This window comes from Polypterus senegalus, unplaced genomic scaffold (genome assembly GCF_016835505.1).
Source record: "Polypterus senegalus isolate Bchr_013 unplaced genomic scaffold, ASM1683550v1 scaffold_850, whole genome shotgun sequence".
In the NCBI taxonomy this organism is placed as follows: Eukaryota; Metazoa; Chordata; class Cladistia; order Polypteriformes; family Polypteridae; genus Polypterus; species Polypterus senegalus.
Window position 1 is genome coordinate 2,362 of NW_024384535.1, and position 12,956 is coordinate 15,317.

General features: G+C 40.1%; 1 protein-coding gene across 1 annotated transcript; it reads left to right on the forward strand.

Moving 5' to 3' along the window:
• Positions 1 to 602: 602 nt before the first annotated feature.
• Positions 603 to 12,217, forward strand: LOC120522011 (interferon-induced protein 44-like). Its single transcript, XM_039743238.1, has 4 exons — positions 603 to 898; positions 5,193 to 5,238; positions 7,291 to 7,366; positions 11,090 to 12,217. Exons 2-4 carry the CDS (start codon positions 5,214 to 5,216, stop codon positions 11,298 to 11,300), a joined length of 312 nt encoding a protein of 103 aa, XP_039599172.1. The 5' UTR covers positions 603 to 898; positions 5,193 to 5,213; the 3' UTR covers positions 11,301 to 12,217.
• The last annotated feature ends 739 nt before the right edge of the window (positions 12,218 to 12,956 follow it).

Sequence of the window (12,956 nt, forward strand, 5' to 3'; positions counted from 1 at the left end):
CTGCATTACATGAAGTTTGACATGTCATGCTATTTGTTTCTAACAGCTTGACAAATCTCTTGAATGTGCCAGCACAACTTTGTCCAAAGCACATCTGTGTAGAAAGGTGCATCAGTGAAATGTAAATGGCGAACATGTAATACTTTTCTGATAACTTGCTTGCTGTGCATTTACTAGGGTGTACATAATAAGTACAGTTTGACACTCAATTACCAGCGCAGTTGTTTCTATTTATAAGTGTGTGGATGTCCATTCACTGTATGTTATTAATATTCCTCTACTGCAGGGCCATCAACTCGGCTCCAGTCCTGGAGGTCCGCAGTGGCTGTAGGTTTTCGCTTTATCCAAATTCTTCATGAGAACCTTTTATTTACTACTAAACCACAGTGCTTTTGGGGGCTTTTAGTTAACTCATTTGATACGATTCAAAATCCTTAACTGCTCAATTTTAGTTTTAATCAGCTGTATTTAGGTTTTAATCCTTTCTATCAGTGCTGCATAAATGGACTACAAATCCCAGCAGGTTTGGGAGCACTTTGCCTTTGGACAGATTTAGGTGTTGCCAGGGGATTGCTGAGACTTTAGAAGTGACCAGAAGAAGCTGGCAGCTTTGTGATCATTTAGGTCTACTTGTTTCAATGCTTCATCCTCAGTCAGATCACAAATACAACTTCCCTGGATTACAGTTTTTCTAGATTTACCTTCTTGTCCTGCTTGTTTTTGCAGTTTCATGTTGGTTGGTTAAGTCTTCATCTGGGGACCACTAGCTCCCAATCACTTCAAGTCTTCACATAACAAATGGAACTCGGTAGGACAAAATGTTCCTAACAATTAGAAGGCTGTTAACTTGATTATCATCGCTCATCTCTGTGGAACTGGAGTGTCTGTGGACGGCATTGTGAGTGTTTACCGTTTACCCTTTTGTGCTTAGTGTTTTGTTGGGTTTGATTTGTTCAGCTAGTTGTGTCATTATCACTGTTGGGGAAATTGGGTGGGATTTGTGTGCGTGTTGTTTGTTCATTTTTTTTAAACTTAATTACTTGCTATTGATTTTCTGGACATTCATTTTAAGTGTCTCTGTCTGTGAGTGTATAAGCCGGGTCCAGACTGGGGGTGTTCCTGGGGTCCCAAAATAAAATTTGCAAATCACCATTTAACAGCGGTGTAAACCCGAGTGTCCATTTCAATCTCAGTACATGAAGTGTCTGCGTTAGCAAAAGGTTTTGAAATAAATGAGGGAGAAAGAAAGGACCAAAAAGTACAAATCTGTCCCACACAACAAAACATATTAATGATGTCCTCAGAAAATGAAAAATCTACAATTTGATAAAGATTTGTATTGGGAGAATTAAGGCACCAGCAACCTATAAAACTAAACAGAATTGATTTGCTAGGTCTGCCTTCTAATTAGAAAACTGGTTGGAATGAAAATCCCAGGACTGGAGTTGAGGACCTGCTCGACTGTATTGCTATGTACCTTCTGCTTACATTTTCCAAAGTACAACGTGAATAATGAAGGATGTTTACTAATTTAGATTCATTCAGAAGTAACTAAATTGTACTTTTACTTGAGTAGTTTGTCATGTACTTTCACTTAGTAAATATTTGCTCGTCATGTACTTTTACTTAGTAAATATTTACCTAAGTATTAAACATTCAACTATAATTGTTCAGTACTATCAGTAACCCCTGATATCTGAAGTGTCTCAAACCTGCCACAGTCTTGTGTTCAGTTATAATGGTGAATAAATAAATGCGACCCAAACTAACACTCAGCTCTTACAATGGCCCACAGATCCCTCTTGTATGTTGTCAGTTTCTGTACAAACACAGTCAAGTTCTGGCTGGCACAGGCCACTGCTTTCTCTGTGCCATCCTCTGCCAGCATTGCTCCCAAAGTTAGAAAGCAATTCCACAGCACAGAGGAGATGTAGATGTTTAAAATCAGCCATTACAATTTCTGGCTCATTCAATGCAGGCAGTCATATGATGCTGATGTTTGTCCTGAAGGGATTTTCCAGACATAGCTCTGTGTCTTTCTTCTTCTTCTTTGTCACTGCCTCCTCCACTCCTCCATGAAAGCCTTGTCCTCCTTTTCCCAACTCTGGATCCCCAAGCAGTGGCAGACAGCTCCTTATAAGCACTTTGGGTATTCTGAAGCCGTAGTTTGGAAATACTTCCTGGTGAGGTGAGAAGCTGACAAAGTAGGGGTCCTCAGTCTCCGTGGCATTCCCCAGTGGCACCCACAGAACCTGAAAATGGTGTAAGCGACATAAGCTTTGTAAAGGTCCTGATAGCTGGTCTTTGGAAGGACTGTTGGTTTCTTCTGCGACTGGATCTGCTGCTTCCTTCATCAATTGTTCTAAGTCTTCTGCAGGCATCTTCATCTCAGTGTCTGCCAGTACACATCACCGGCCTTACACAGAATGCTAAGTCCATTCCTCCATCTCTTTCATGATCTCGTCACTTTGCATGTAGACAGATTCACGTTCTTTTGAAGGGCTGTGTTTTCAAATATCGTTTTGTTTGAAGGCTGCAATATTCACTCACCACTTCTCAAGCTTTGGAGATTCACCACAAATAAAACAGAAAAATACTATTAATAGTTTACTGAAGTGCAATTCCGTGGCACACATCTTGTAAAAATTTAACAGCCATGATAAACAAGAATTCTTTTAACATATGCAACTTCATTTTAATAGGTATAATGACTTTGAAATGTGGATCTAAGGTTGGTTCTCTGCAGTTACAGGATAAGAATTTTCAAAAATGGTTGAAGTGGTTGAGAGCAAGAATAAGAAGTGGTGCAGCAGTTGGGATGTTTATAATGATTTATATGTTAGCATTTTGTTTCTATTTTCTAATTCTCTGCTACAATTTTTATAATGTCAGGAGTACAACGAATGTCCATATGTTTCTCCAAAATCCTGTACATATGGGCTGCCTCTTCAATTCAATTCAGTTTATTTTTGTAGAGTGCTATTCTTGGAGCTGGTCGTCTGTGACGGTTCCTCAGGTAAAATGCAAGTAGAGATGTTACAAATTATTAAATACAGAATTAGTACACTTAAAGACACAGATTTGTTAAAACATACAGAAAACAAAATAAAAACTTATCAACATAAATGAAAACCAGCAACACCTGTCCATTAATTAATTTTTGAACTACGGCCAGTTGATAAAAGATGAGAGGAAAACAAAAACTCAGTCAGCAGCATCAATGGGGAAAGTAAATCAGTCAGTCGTAAGAGAGAAAGTCAGAGTCAGACACAGTGACAGTCCTGGAGACCTCAGCTGACTGACCGCCCACTCCCTGCTGGTCATTTTATAGTCACGTCTGTGATGGTTGTCCAGTTTGATGAGAGAATCTTTCCATTCAATGATTCCAAGGCTCCCACTATCTTAGATGACTTTTCTATGGGCAGGAGAGCAGTGGCACCAAGTGGACATCAAGATAATGAGAAGAGCAACACAATAGAGGAGAGTTATTAATGGTTTATACACAGTTTATTGCTTCTAATTTTGTACAAATGACTAACAAGCATAACTGCAGTCTGCACAGTTAATCAGCAGCTCTACTCAGGGTATCCTAAACTGAAGCTGTGAGTCCTTAGACTGGGAATGGAGGGGCATCTCTTATATTAGCAAGCAGATCATTCCACAGCTTCAGGGTCTGGTAACAAAATGCTCAAACTTCTATTGTTATTTCATAAATTGTTGGAATCTTTAGCAGGCCAACATCTTGAGATCTCAACATGCGCTCTGATTTGTTAGTAGTGACAGGTTCAGATAAGTAAGCAGGGCCTAGTCCATTTAAGGCTTTATAAGTTTAAAGGAGGATTTTGAAATTAGACCTAAACTTAACCAGGAGTCAGTGAAAGGATTTGAGAACTGGAGTTATGGGTTTGTACTTTCTGGTTCTTCTAATAATTCTTGTGGCAGCATTTTGAATGAGCTGAAAGCTGCCTGTAGCACAATTTGAGCAGCCAGTGAGCTTCACATTGCAGTAGTCAGCCTTACTAGAAAATAAGGCATAAAGTCATTTCTCAGTATCCTCAATAATTAGGAAATGTTATAATTGTTTGACATTTTAAGATGAAAAAAACATGATTTAAATAGTTTTTATCAGTTTTATTTAAAGGACATGCTATTGTTCAGTAATTGAGTTAAAAAGTGACAGAATCTTGCTATGGTCTCATCATTCCCCCAGTAAATAGCATTGGTGTTTTTTTCTGTATTCAGAGTCAAGTTGTTCTCATACATCCACTCCTTTAGCTCACTGAGAGAACTAATGAAGGACAACATCAGGGAAATGTCACTTGGTTTAGATGAAAGGTATAACTGAGTGTCTTCTTCCAAACAGAGAAAATGAATGTGACGTTTTCTAATGAGAGTTCCCAATGGAAGCACATAAAGTCAAACAGTTAAGATCCCAGTACTGATCCCTGTGAGACACCATATTTAACTACGGAGTGTAATGATGGAGTCCTGAAAGCACATTTCTATACGTATTCAAATTGAGCTCATAAAGAATAACTAAGTCAGATGAGGACATCACCCTGCTATTAGTTCATGAGTTTCACCTCCTTCATCGTCATTCTCACCCATTATCTCTGAAATACCAAGAACATATATTTTTAGTTAACATGCTTCCCCATATTGTAATCATTGAAGACCCCACAATTTTTTTAATAATTCAACTGGTTGTCTTTTTTCCCCTTTTGATAAAATGTTTCCACTCTGGCAGTTTTTCAAATCAGTACTATTTAGTGCTCACTGACCTCTAGTGGCCCTGAGAGTATTGCAGGGTAGGCAGGTTTTTATGCATAGTATAAGAAATAAAACAGACACGCATTGCAGGCCAAATGAAAAGCCTGGGCAGCTTGTTTGGACAGCGCTGGTCTACACAGACAGTGAGCAGACATTGGTTTGAACCTGCAGCTCCGCAGCTATGAGGAGGAAGAAACATCCATTTTGTACTGAAACCAAGAGAAGCATGCTGTTTAAAATGACATGAAACAATTTATTTTGGAGGATTCACATTTTTACTTACCATTGCACATGTATGTTAATTTTCCCTTCAAGCCGAGTGATGTGGTAAGTCATAAGGTGTGTGATTCTGAGGAGATTACATGCCATTACCTATCGCCATGTTCCTCGCTTCATTGCATTTCTCTTCTTTCTAATTCCAGCTGTGAAGTACATTGACAGACATGGGATCTAGCGATTCCCAACCAGGTAAGGCCCGCCACTCCAGCCTCCTTTCTTTTATACTTGTTAAGTATTGTTTGTGTCACCAGCAGTCAGATTACAACTCTTGTGATACATTCTCTATATATAATCTTCATTTGGATCTTGATCTTTGTTTTTCCGTTAATGAATTAGAAGAAGAAGCACTAGATGGCAGTAGAGAGACAGCTAAAACATAGGCACTGCATTACGAATCTCGTCCAGGCTTATACTACTGAAGACTGCAGTACTCCAGTCACACCTCAAGACACAGACATTCAAACTAAACAAATTGTTGTGCTTTAAATTAACTAAAGAGATCTTCATTTATATCTTGATCTTTGTTTGTCCGCGAATTCCACATTACGCGTAGACCACCTTCCAGTTTAGTACGTTGTTGTTACTCACGGATGTCAACAATGTACCGGAATAACGAAAGGGGTGGTGGACAATGTTACGCTGGTTAGAGAATGAGGCCTGGTTAGAGAATGAGATTGCCGAAGATAAAAGGTATGTGCCTATGTACCTAACGAAAGACAGTGGGTAAATGAATGACAACGTAACAGCATGTTCGGAAATTATTATTGTTACGCTAGTAGCGGCGAGTGCTGCGCGTCTCACAGTTGTACCGTGGCTTGTTCACATGTCAGTGAAGTGATCCCTATTTGTGTCCCCCTTTTATAACCATTGCTCTATGTATATTGCCTTACTCTTTGGATTGCCACAAAGCAACTTGAGATTGGAGAAGGTTGAGAAGACATCGGAGAGCAAACGATAGCGTCGTGAAAACGAAACGGACTGTGAATGGACAGAAGCAGAAATGCTCCTACACCACCACATAATTACCATTCAAACAGAGATTCCGAGTAGGCCGTTCCTATCGAGTCAATGTCCAAGGGTTTTCTTTTGTAATTTTGTTCCCCTTATAAAAAATCATAATGCTGTGCGACGAAGGGCCCAGTTCACGACTGGCAGCCGCATTTAAACAGAGAGCCCTTCACAGACAACTTTAACACGTGCAACATAGTTGGGCGCACATGGCTAGTAAGAAATAATTAATCATTTATGTAATTAACAAAATGGAAAATAATTATGGAGTCACAAAAGTACCATCTGTTTCCTATCCACCTTTGTTTCACATCTTGAAATGTGTGTTGTCAGCAAAAGAAATTCTGTATCTTCAATTATGTGAATAAGGTAAGGGAAGGAAACCTTGATACTTTTATAATTACAGGGTTAATTCATGGTTTCAATAAGAATTATGTTCACATTGATTTAGTAAATACAAAAAAAAAACAGTTTCCAGAGTTGTACTGCTGCTCAACATAAAACCGCTTCAGTATTTACTTGTTAAACAAAAACAACACATTTCAATCACTTGGCATCATAAAATAACAAATGAAATAGAAAGTAAATTTTGAGGAATTTGCAGTTTAAAATATATAATAATTTTCACATATTCCTGTGGTTTATTTATGCAAACATTTGAAAGCAACAAGCGTAGTGTCAGCTTATTATAAAACAGTACGTATCAGGAGTCAGCACAGATTCCTGGTGTCTTATATGATCAGCTCCCATGTCCCAATGGACTTTATATGATTTTATTTTTAAGCCTTGTGTTTCTTCCCACCTGGCATTGTATTTCTACTGTCAGCAGGAGAGACGCGAAGGGGTGTTGTGACACGAGCCGTTTACTCATTGAACACTGTTCTCAGGCGCTTTTAACCCTTCCACCCAGCTTGGTTATTATAACCACAAGTGTCCCTGATGCTGCAGTTCATTATATAGAAACACACAGACGTCATCTCTTACCCAAGTGAAATGCCTGGACTGATTTGAGGAGTGTGGAGATCAGAAGAAGCCTGTGTGTGTATTACACAAATGTCACCCTGTTGCCACCATGAGGGCATGTGCCCATTTGACCACAAGCTCTGACATTGCAGGTGGTCACTGTTCCAAAAACCTGATTGTGATTTGGGGAGACTGGCATGTGGCTGTCTTGTTAAGTTGTGAATGTCATGAATGCCAAAATTAACAGCTAAAACTTTGTTTAATTTGAAGAGTACCGACCACCACCACCTCCACCACCACCACCTTTGGTTGAAAAACCATGGAGGGAGCAGGAATTTAACACAAGGTGAGTATCTGCCTGTACATTTTGCCCCTTTGTTATTCCTTTTACCCAGCTTTTGATGATCTGTCTGTCTCTTATACAGTACCTTTCATTATCTATCTAATAATTTGACATGGGCCGCGCTTTGAGATTCAGAGATGCTTACTGCTGCCACCAGGATTTTTAACTCACACTGGTATCTTTATTTTCGACTAATTTGCCTAATGTTATTGACATGCTTCCCAAGTATTGTGAGTTCTTTTGATTTCTTTTATTAATCAGAAGGCAATTAAGCAGCCATCACAAATAATACAGAAGACAGTGGAAAGTCAGCTAAACTGGGGACATTTTCACCGCCTTGTTTGTGCCTTTAATAAGAGATTGACGTCAAAATGAGAGAGATATTTTCACCATTGCTAAAACATTTTGTTGTTTTTTTGCCATAAAAGTAAAATATTGGCTAAAATTAGTTCTGATGCACAGATTGACTAGAGGTACAATGAGCTCAATGTTTAATTTAAAAGGCAGTTCCAGAAATCCTGACTAAGAAATTAGCTGAGCCAAAAGCCGGTAACCTCTATCCCCAGTAGATGGCTGGCCAGCCTGAATATGAAATACCATTTGTTTCAAAATGAAATAAATAAAATAGCAATTATGAGGTAATTAATCGTGTGAAAAAGTCAATATATATATATGACTCAATAAATTGTAAAAAAAACTCATTAAATTATGGAATATTTAATGTCATCATTTTGTTTCAACAATATAAGTTACTTTACATTTAAATATTGAAGGTTTTATTTAAAAGTAGCCTTATTTAACAGGGGGACATTTCCAAATGACACATTTTTCAAATGGCTCTTTCAATGCCAGTGATATTTATTTCAGTTTGCCTCTTTTCATGATGGTTTTGCCATTTTTGTCAATCAATGGGTGAACTTTTACCTGTTGCTTAATCCTTTGCTGTTAAATGCTTGTACTTTTTCCTGATTGTAGGCTGCATGGCTGCCAAAGATCTTTAGTGCTACTTTACAACTGGCAAAGACGTGGAGGCAGTCAAGAGTTGAGTAGTTAGGAAACAATCCTTTAACACATAATGCCTTTTTGAAATTAATTGATAAAATACTGCTCATTGATTTTACTGCACCACACAGCCTCTACACCCAGTCACTATTCAGGAAATGGATGAGCAGGTGGTGCACTGCTGTAAGAATTTGGGGGTCCACATCATTGATAAGCTGGACTGGTCTCATAAAACTGAGGAAATAGAGAAGAAAGGGCAAAGTAGACTCTTTTTTAAGGTGTCTGCACTCTGAAATGGGGGTAGCAAGGTCCTTTATACTTGTATGTTCTTCATCTTTATGATAACCAGTGTGGTGGCCTGGGGCCTCATGTATAAAAACGGTCTTATGTACGCCTGTTTCCACACTCACATTGTGATGTATAAAAACTAAACTTGGTGTAAAGCCACACATATTCTCACGCCAGCTCATTCCATGGCATATAAAAGTTATCTGCTGGGTTTTGCAAACTGGTGGCACTCAGCGCCAAAGCATTGCTTCTGTTCCTGTGTGGTTTCCCTTTCTTTTTTAGATTCACATCCCTGACACGACTTTATGAAATACACTGAAAATAACCGCATATTGTTTATTAATTTAAGGCATCTGATTGCTATCAACCTGTAACAATAGAATGGTCCACCGAATGGCTTTAGCTGCTTTAGCATTGTTACTGGCAGTGCACCACTCAGAGTATTTTAATCCCTTGTATCTGAGTGTGGAATCACAGCTGTACAGCAGCTGATTGGAAAGCAGTGTGACGAGTTCCATCGAGAGTGCAGAGGATTATTGAGATACAGCATCTATTCCTAGAGAACATGCTGCCTCAACCATGAGCACAGTCTATTTGAACCTCTCCCACTCGGCAAATGCTTCAGAGTCTTTGTTGTAGTGAGTTCATGGTTCAGAAACAGTTTAATCCCAAGAACTATAAACTCGCCAATCGGTCCATCAGTGTTCAGAAGCCATTAAGATGGCTAACAGAATGTCAGGATATATAGCACGATGTGTGGAGTACTAATTGAAGGAGGTTATGCTCAACCTTTATAACACACTGGTGAGGCCACATCTTGAGTAATGTGTGCAGTTTTGGTCACCAGGCTACAAAAAGGACAAAGCAGCACAAGAAAATATCCAAAGTAGAACAACTAGGCTGGGTCAGGGCTACAGGGATGAATTATGAGGAAAGATTAAAAGAGCTGAGCCTTCACAGTTTAAGCAAAAGAAGATTAAGATGTAACATGATTGAAGTGTTTAAAATTATGAAAGGAGTGAGTCCAGTGGATCGAGACTGTGACTTTAAAATGAGTTCATCAAGAATTGATGGAAGTTGGAAACTTGTTAGGGTGAATTTCGCACAAACATTAATAAGTTTTTCTTTACACAAAGAGCGATTGACACTTGGAATAAGCTACCAAGTAGTGTGGTAGACAGTAAGACGTTAGGGATTTTCAAAACTCGACTTGATGTTTTTTTGGAAGAAATAAGTGGATAGGACTGGCAGGCTTTGTTGGGCTGAATGGCCTGTTCTCGTCTAGAGTGTTCTAATGTTCTAGCTGTAACATCATGAATGTAATCGATTCTGTGTCCTGTCAGTGAAAAAAGAAAGTCCATTTAAGAAGCACTTACTGATTAACACACATAGAGCACATAGAGGAACACATAGAGTACAAATCATTTAATGTGCTACTTTAGTTATGATGGGATCTGAGAAAATCTAGTAAATTAAATATTGATTTTAAGATTAAGTTTGCAACATTCTACTTTAATGACAAAATAAACTTCAAGATTAAAGTGGACATTTTGACCTTTTTTTCATTTTGTCCCTTTTTTATTCTTTTCTCTGTACCCTAATATACTTCTGTCTGACACTTAGACGGTGGGCTATGACTCGCATAATTTCGGCAACTTTGATATCTGACCAATTCTTTTTTATTTTGGACACTGTATGATTTTATTAACTTGAACTTTCAAGTTTATCTGCTATGCTGTATCACTCGATCAATTTCCTTTTGCTGTTTATACCACTGCTTAAGTCAACAAATAGTACATTTTTCTTGCCTCCACTTCGCATTCTCTGAAATTCTTTTTTTCATGTGCCTTTGCCATTGTCTTTTAATCAAACAAAGAATGGAAGGTGATGTTTATATTGATTTGTATATTAAGATATGTAAATTTATGGGAGGAGTCGGGGTGGGGCTGCAGGCGCGTGCTCAAGCGTTACATTTCATGCTGACCGGGATTTATGGAGTGGAAGTGCGTGGAGTTGGCTTCCTTTTCTCACCCCATGGCATTGCCTCCTCTTCTTTTTCTTCAGCCAGACATCACTTTTGTCTGTCAGCATGTCACATCACACTGTCTTGTGCTCTTTGTGTGAGTCTGAAGACACCGAGTGTCTGAAGGTATACTGTAAGTGCTAAAGGATTGCTAAATGGCATTGAAATTTTTATTTTGTAAATAACTGACTGGCTGAAAGAAGAATGGGAGTGCAGAATGGCTGGCTCTGGCCTGTGAGTCCTAATGTGGCAAACATGCCACCACATGCTATATGTAATGGGGACTGTACAGTTTCTATCAACATGAGTGCGTATCTTTGAAATTAAAGCATTTTATCCTGAAGTGAGAATCCCTCAAGTTTACCTCTGAATTCCAAACCACTTTCTACTTTATATTACATTGTCACATACAGCATAAAGAAGGAACTTCTAGAAGAAATCCGAAACTACAAGAGTTTGATAGTGTCAGTGGAACAGCCCAGAATCCTCCTGGTTGGGCAGATTGGAGCTGGTAAAAGCAGCTTCTTCAATTCGGTGAACAGCGTCTTTAGAGGTCATGTGATTATGCAGGCCACATCTGGGTATGGAGACACCAGTGTAAGCAAAAAGGTAAGTGAGGGTTAGAAAGAAGAGCTGTGCTGTACAGACTCTTTAAACCTTTCAGTGTCTCCACCTTATTTATTTAATGCTGTGGGTCACTGCTGGTCACAGAGCCAGAACAGGCCTCAGTATGGCCTTCAAGTCATACAGGGTGTGGAGATTATGGAACATAGGACTTGCAAGATGCAATGAGCTATGCTTGTTTGTGCTCTGCTGAAAAAGATCAGTAGATCTAAAGCAGTGGATGCCCTCAGCCTACCACTCTGTCAATATTCCTATCAACAAAGCAGAATTCAAACTTTAGTGGCACCTCTTATTTGTGACGTTGTAGCTGCTCTGTTCCCCAAGAAGCACTCCTCTCATGAATTCCTGCTGCTCACTTTTCATTTCATTTCAATTTTCCACCATGGACCACAGGGACAACAGTTTTAACGGTGAGACGCAGATGTCCCTTTCCCCAGCCACACTTGCCAACTCATACTGTGGGATCCCAAGGTGTTCCCAGGCCATCTGGGAGATATAATTCTCCCAGCTTGCCCCTGCATCCTATCCAGGGTTTTCTCCCTGCTGGTCATGCCTATAAAATCTCTGCAGGGAAATATATGTTTCAGAAGTCCAAACCTCCTCAGTTGACTCTTCTCGATGTGGAGGGTCAGTGGCTCTACTCCGTGCCTCTCCCAGAAGTCTATGCTTCTTATCCTATCTCTAAGGAACAGCTCGGTCATCCTGAGGGTAAAGGTCATTTCAACTGCTTGAACAGCTGTTGTTCTGTTAGTTGTTACCCAAAGCTCATGACCATAGGTGAGGGTAAGGACGTTGATCAACAGATAAATGGAGAGCTTTGCCTTCTGATTTATCTCCTTCTTCCACACTACAGATTGGTATAGAGACCATATAACTACACTTGCTGCCTCAATCCATCTGTCGATCGCACCATCCCTTTTCCCTCATTTGTATTCAAGACCCCAAGATACTTAAACTCATGCACTTGAGGCAGTAACTCACGACCTACTCTTACAGGACAGTCCACCTTTTTCTTACTGAGGACCATGGTTTCAGGAATGGAGGTGCTGATCCTCATCCCTACTATGTTACACTATGTTACACCAAAAGGTTGGTTGGGGTCAGGGTAAGCCAGGACCGGCGCGGATGAGGGCAGCTTTTAGTTGTTGGAAAGCGGCTGCGCAATCCTCCGTCCACCCAAACTGTTGGCCCTTACTCGTCAGCCGGTGCAAGGGGCTGGCAATGGTTGCAAAGTTTTTTACAAACCTCCTGTAGTACGAGGCTAAACCCAGGAAGCTCCGCAGTTCGGTGATGTTGGCTGGTGGGGCCAGTTGCTCACGGCAGCCACCTTCGCTGGGTCGGTAGCCATCCCACTCTCGCTAACTACGTGTCCTAGAAACTGGGTCTGTCGGGCGAGAAGGTTACACTTTGCGGGGTTCAACTGCAACCCGGCGCTACGAATGGCGGTCAGGACCTCCCTTAAATTGTGCACAGCCTGGTCAAAGTCTCTGGCATGGATCAACAGATCATCCAAATAGACCACACAACGGGTTCGGGGAATGTCTTTTAGGACCCGCTCCATTAGTCTTTCAAAGGTGGCCGGTGCGTTACAAAGTCCAAACGGCATTACCTTAAACTGCCACAGCCCTTGTCCGATGGTGAATGCAGCTTTGGGTC

Coding starts and splice junctions, on each gene's coding strand:
- LOC120522011 (XM_039743238.1), top strand. CDS start 5,214: ATGGGATCTAGCGATTCCCAACCAG. Junction 5,239..7,290: donor ATCTAGCGATTCCCAACCAG/GTAAGGCCCGCC, acceptor TTTAATTTGAAG/AGTACCGACCACCACCACCT. Junction 7,367..11,089: donor GAGCAGGAATTTAACACAAG/GTGAGTATCTGC, acceptor TGTCACATACAG/CATAAAGAAGGAACTTCTAG.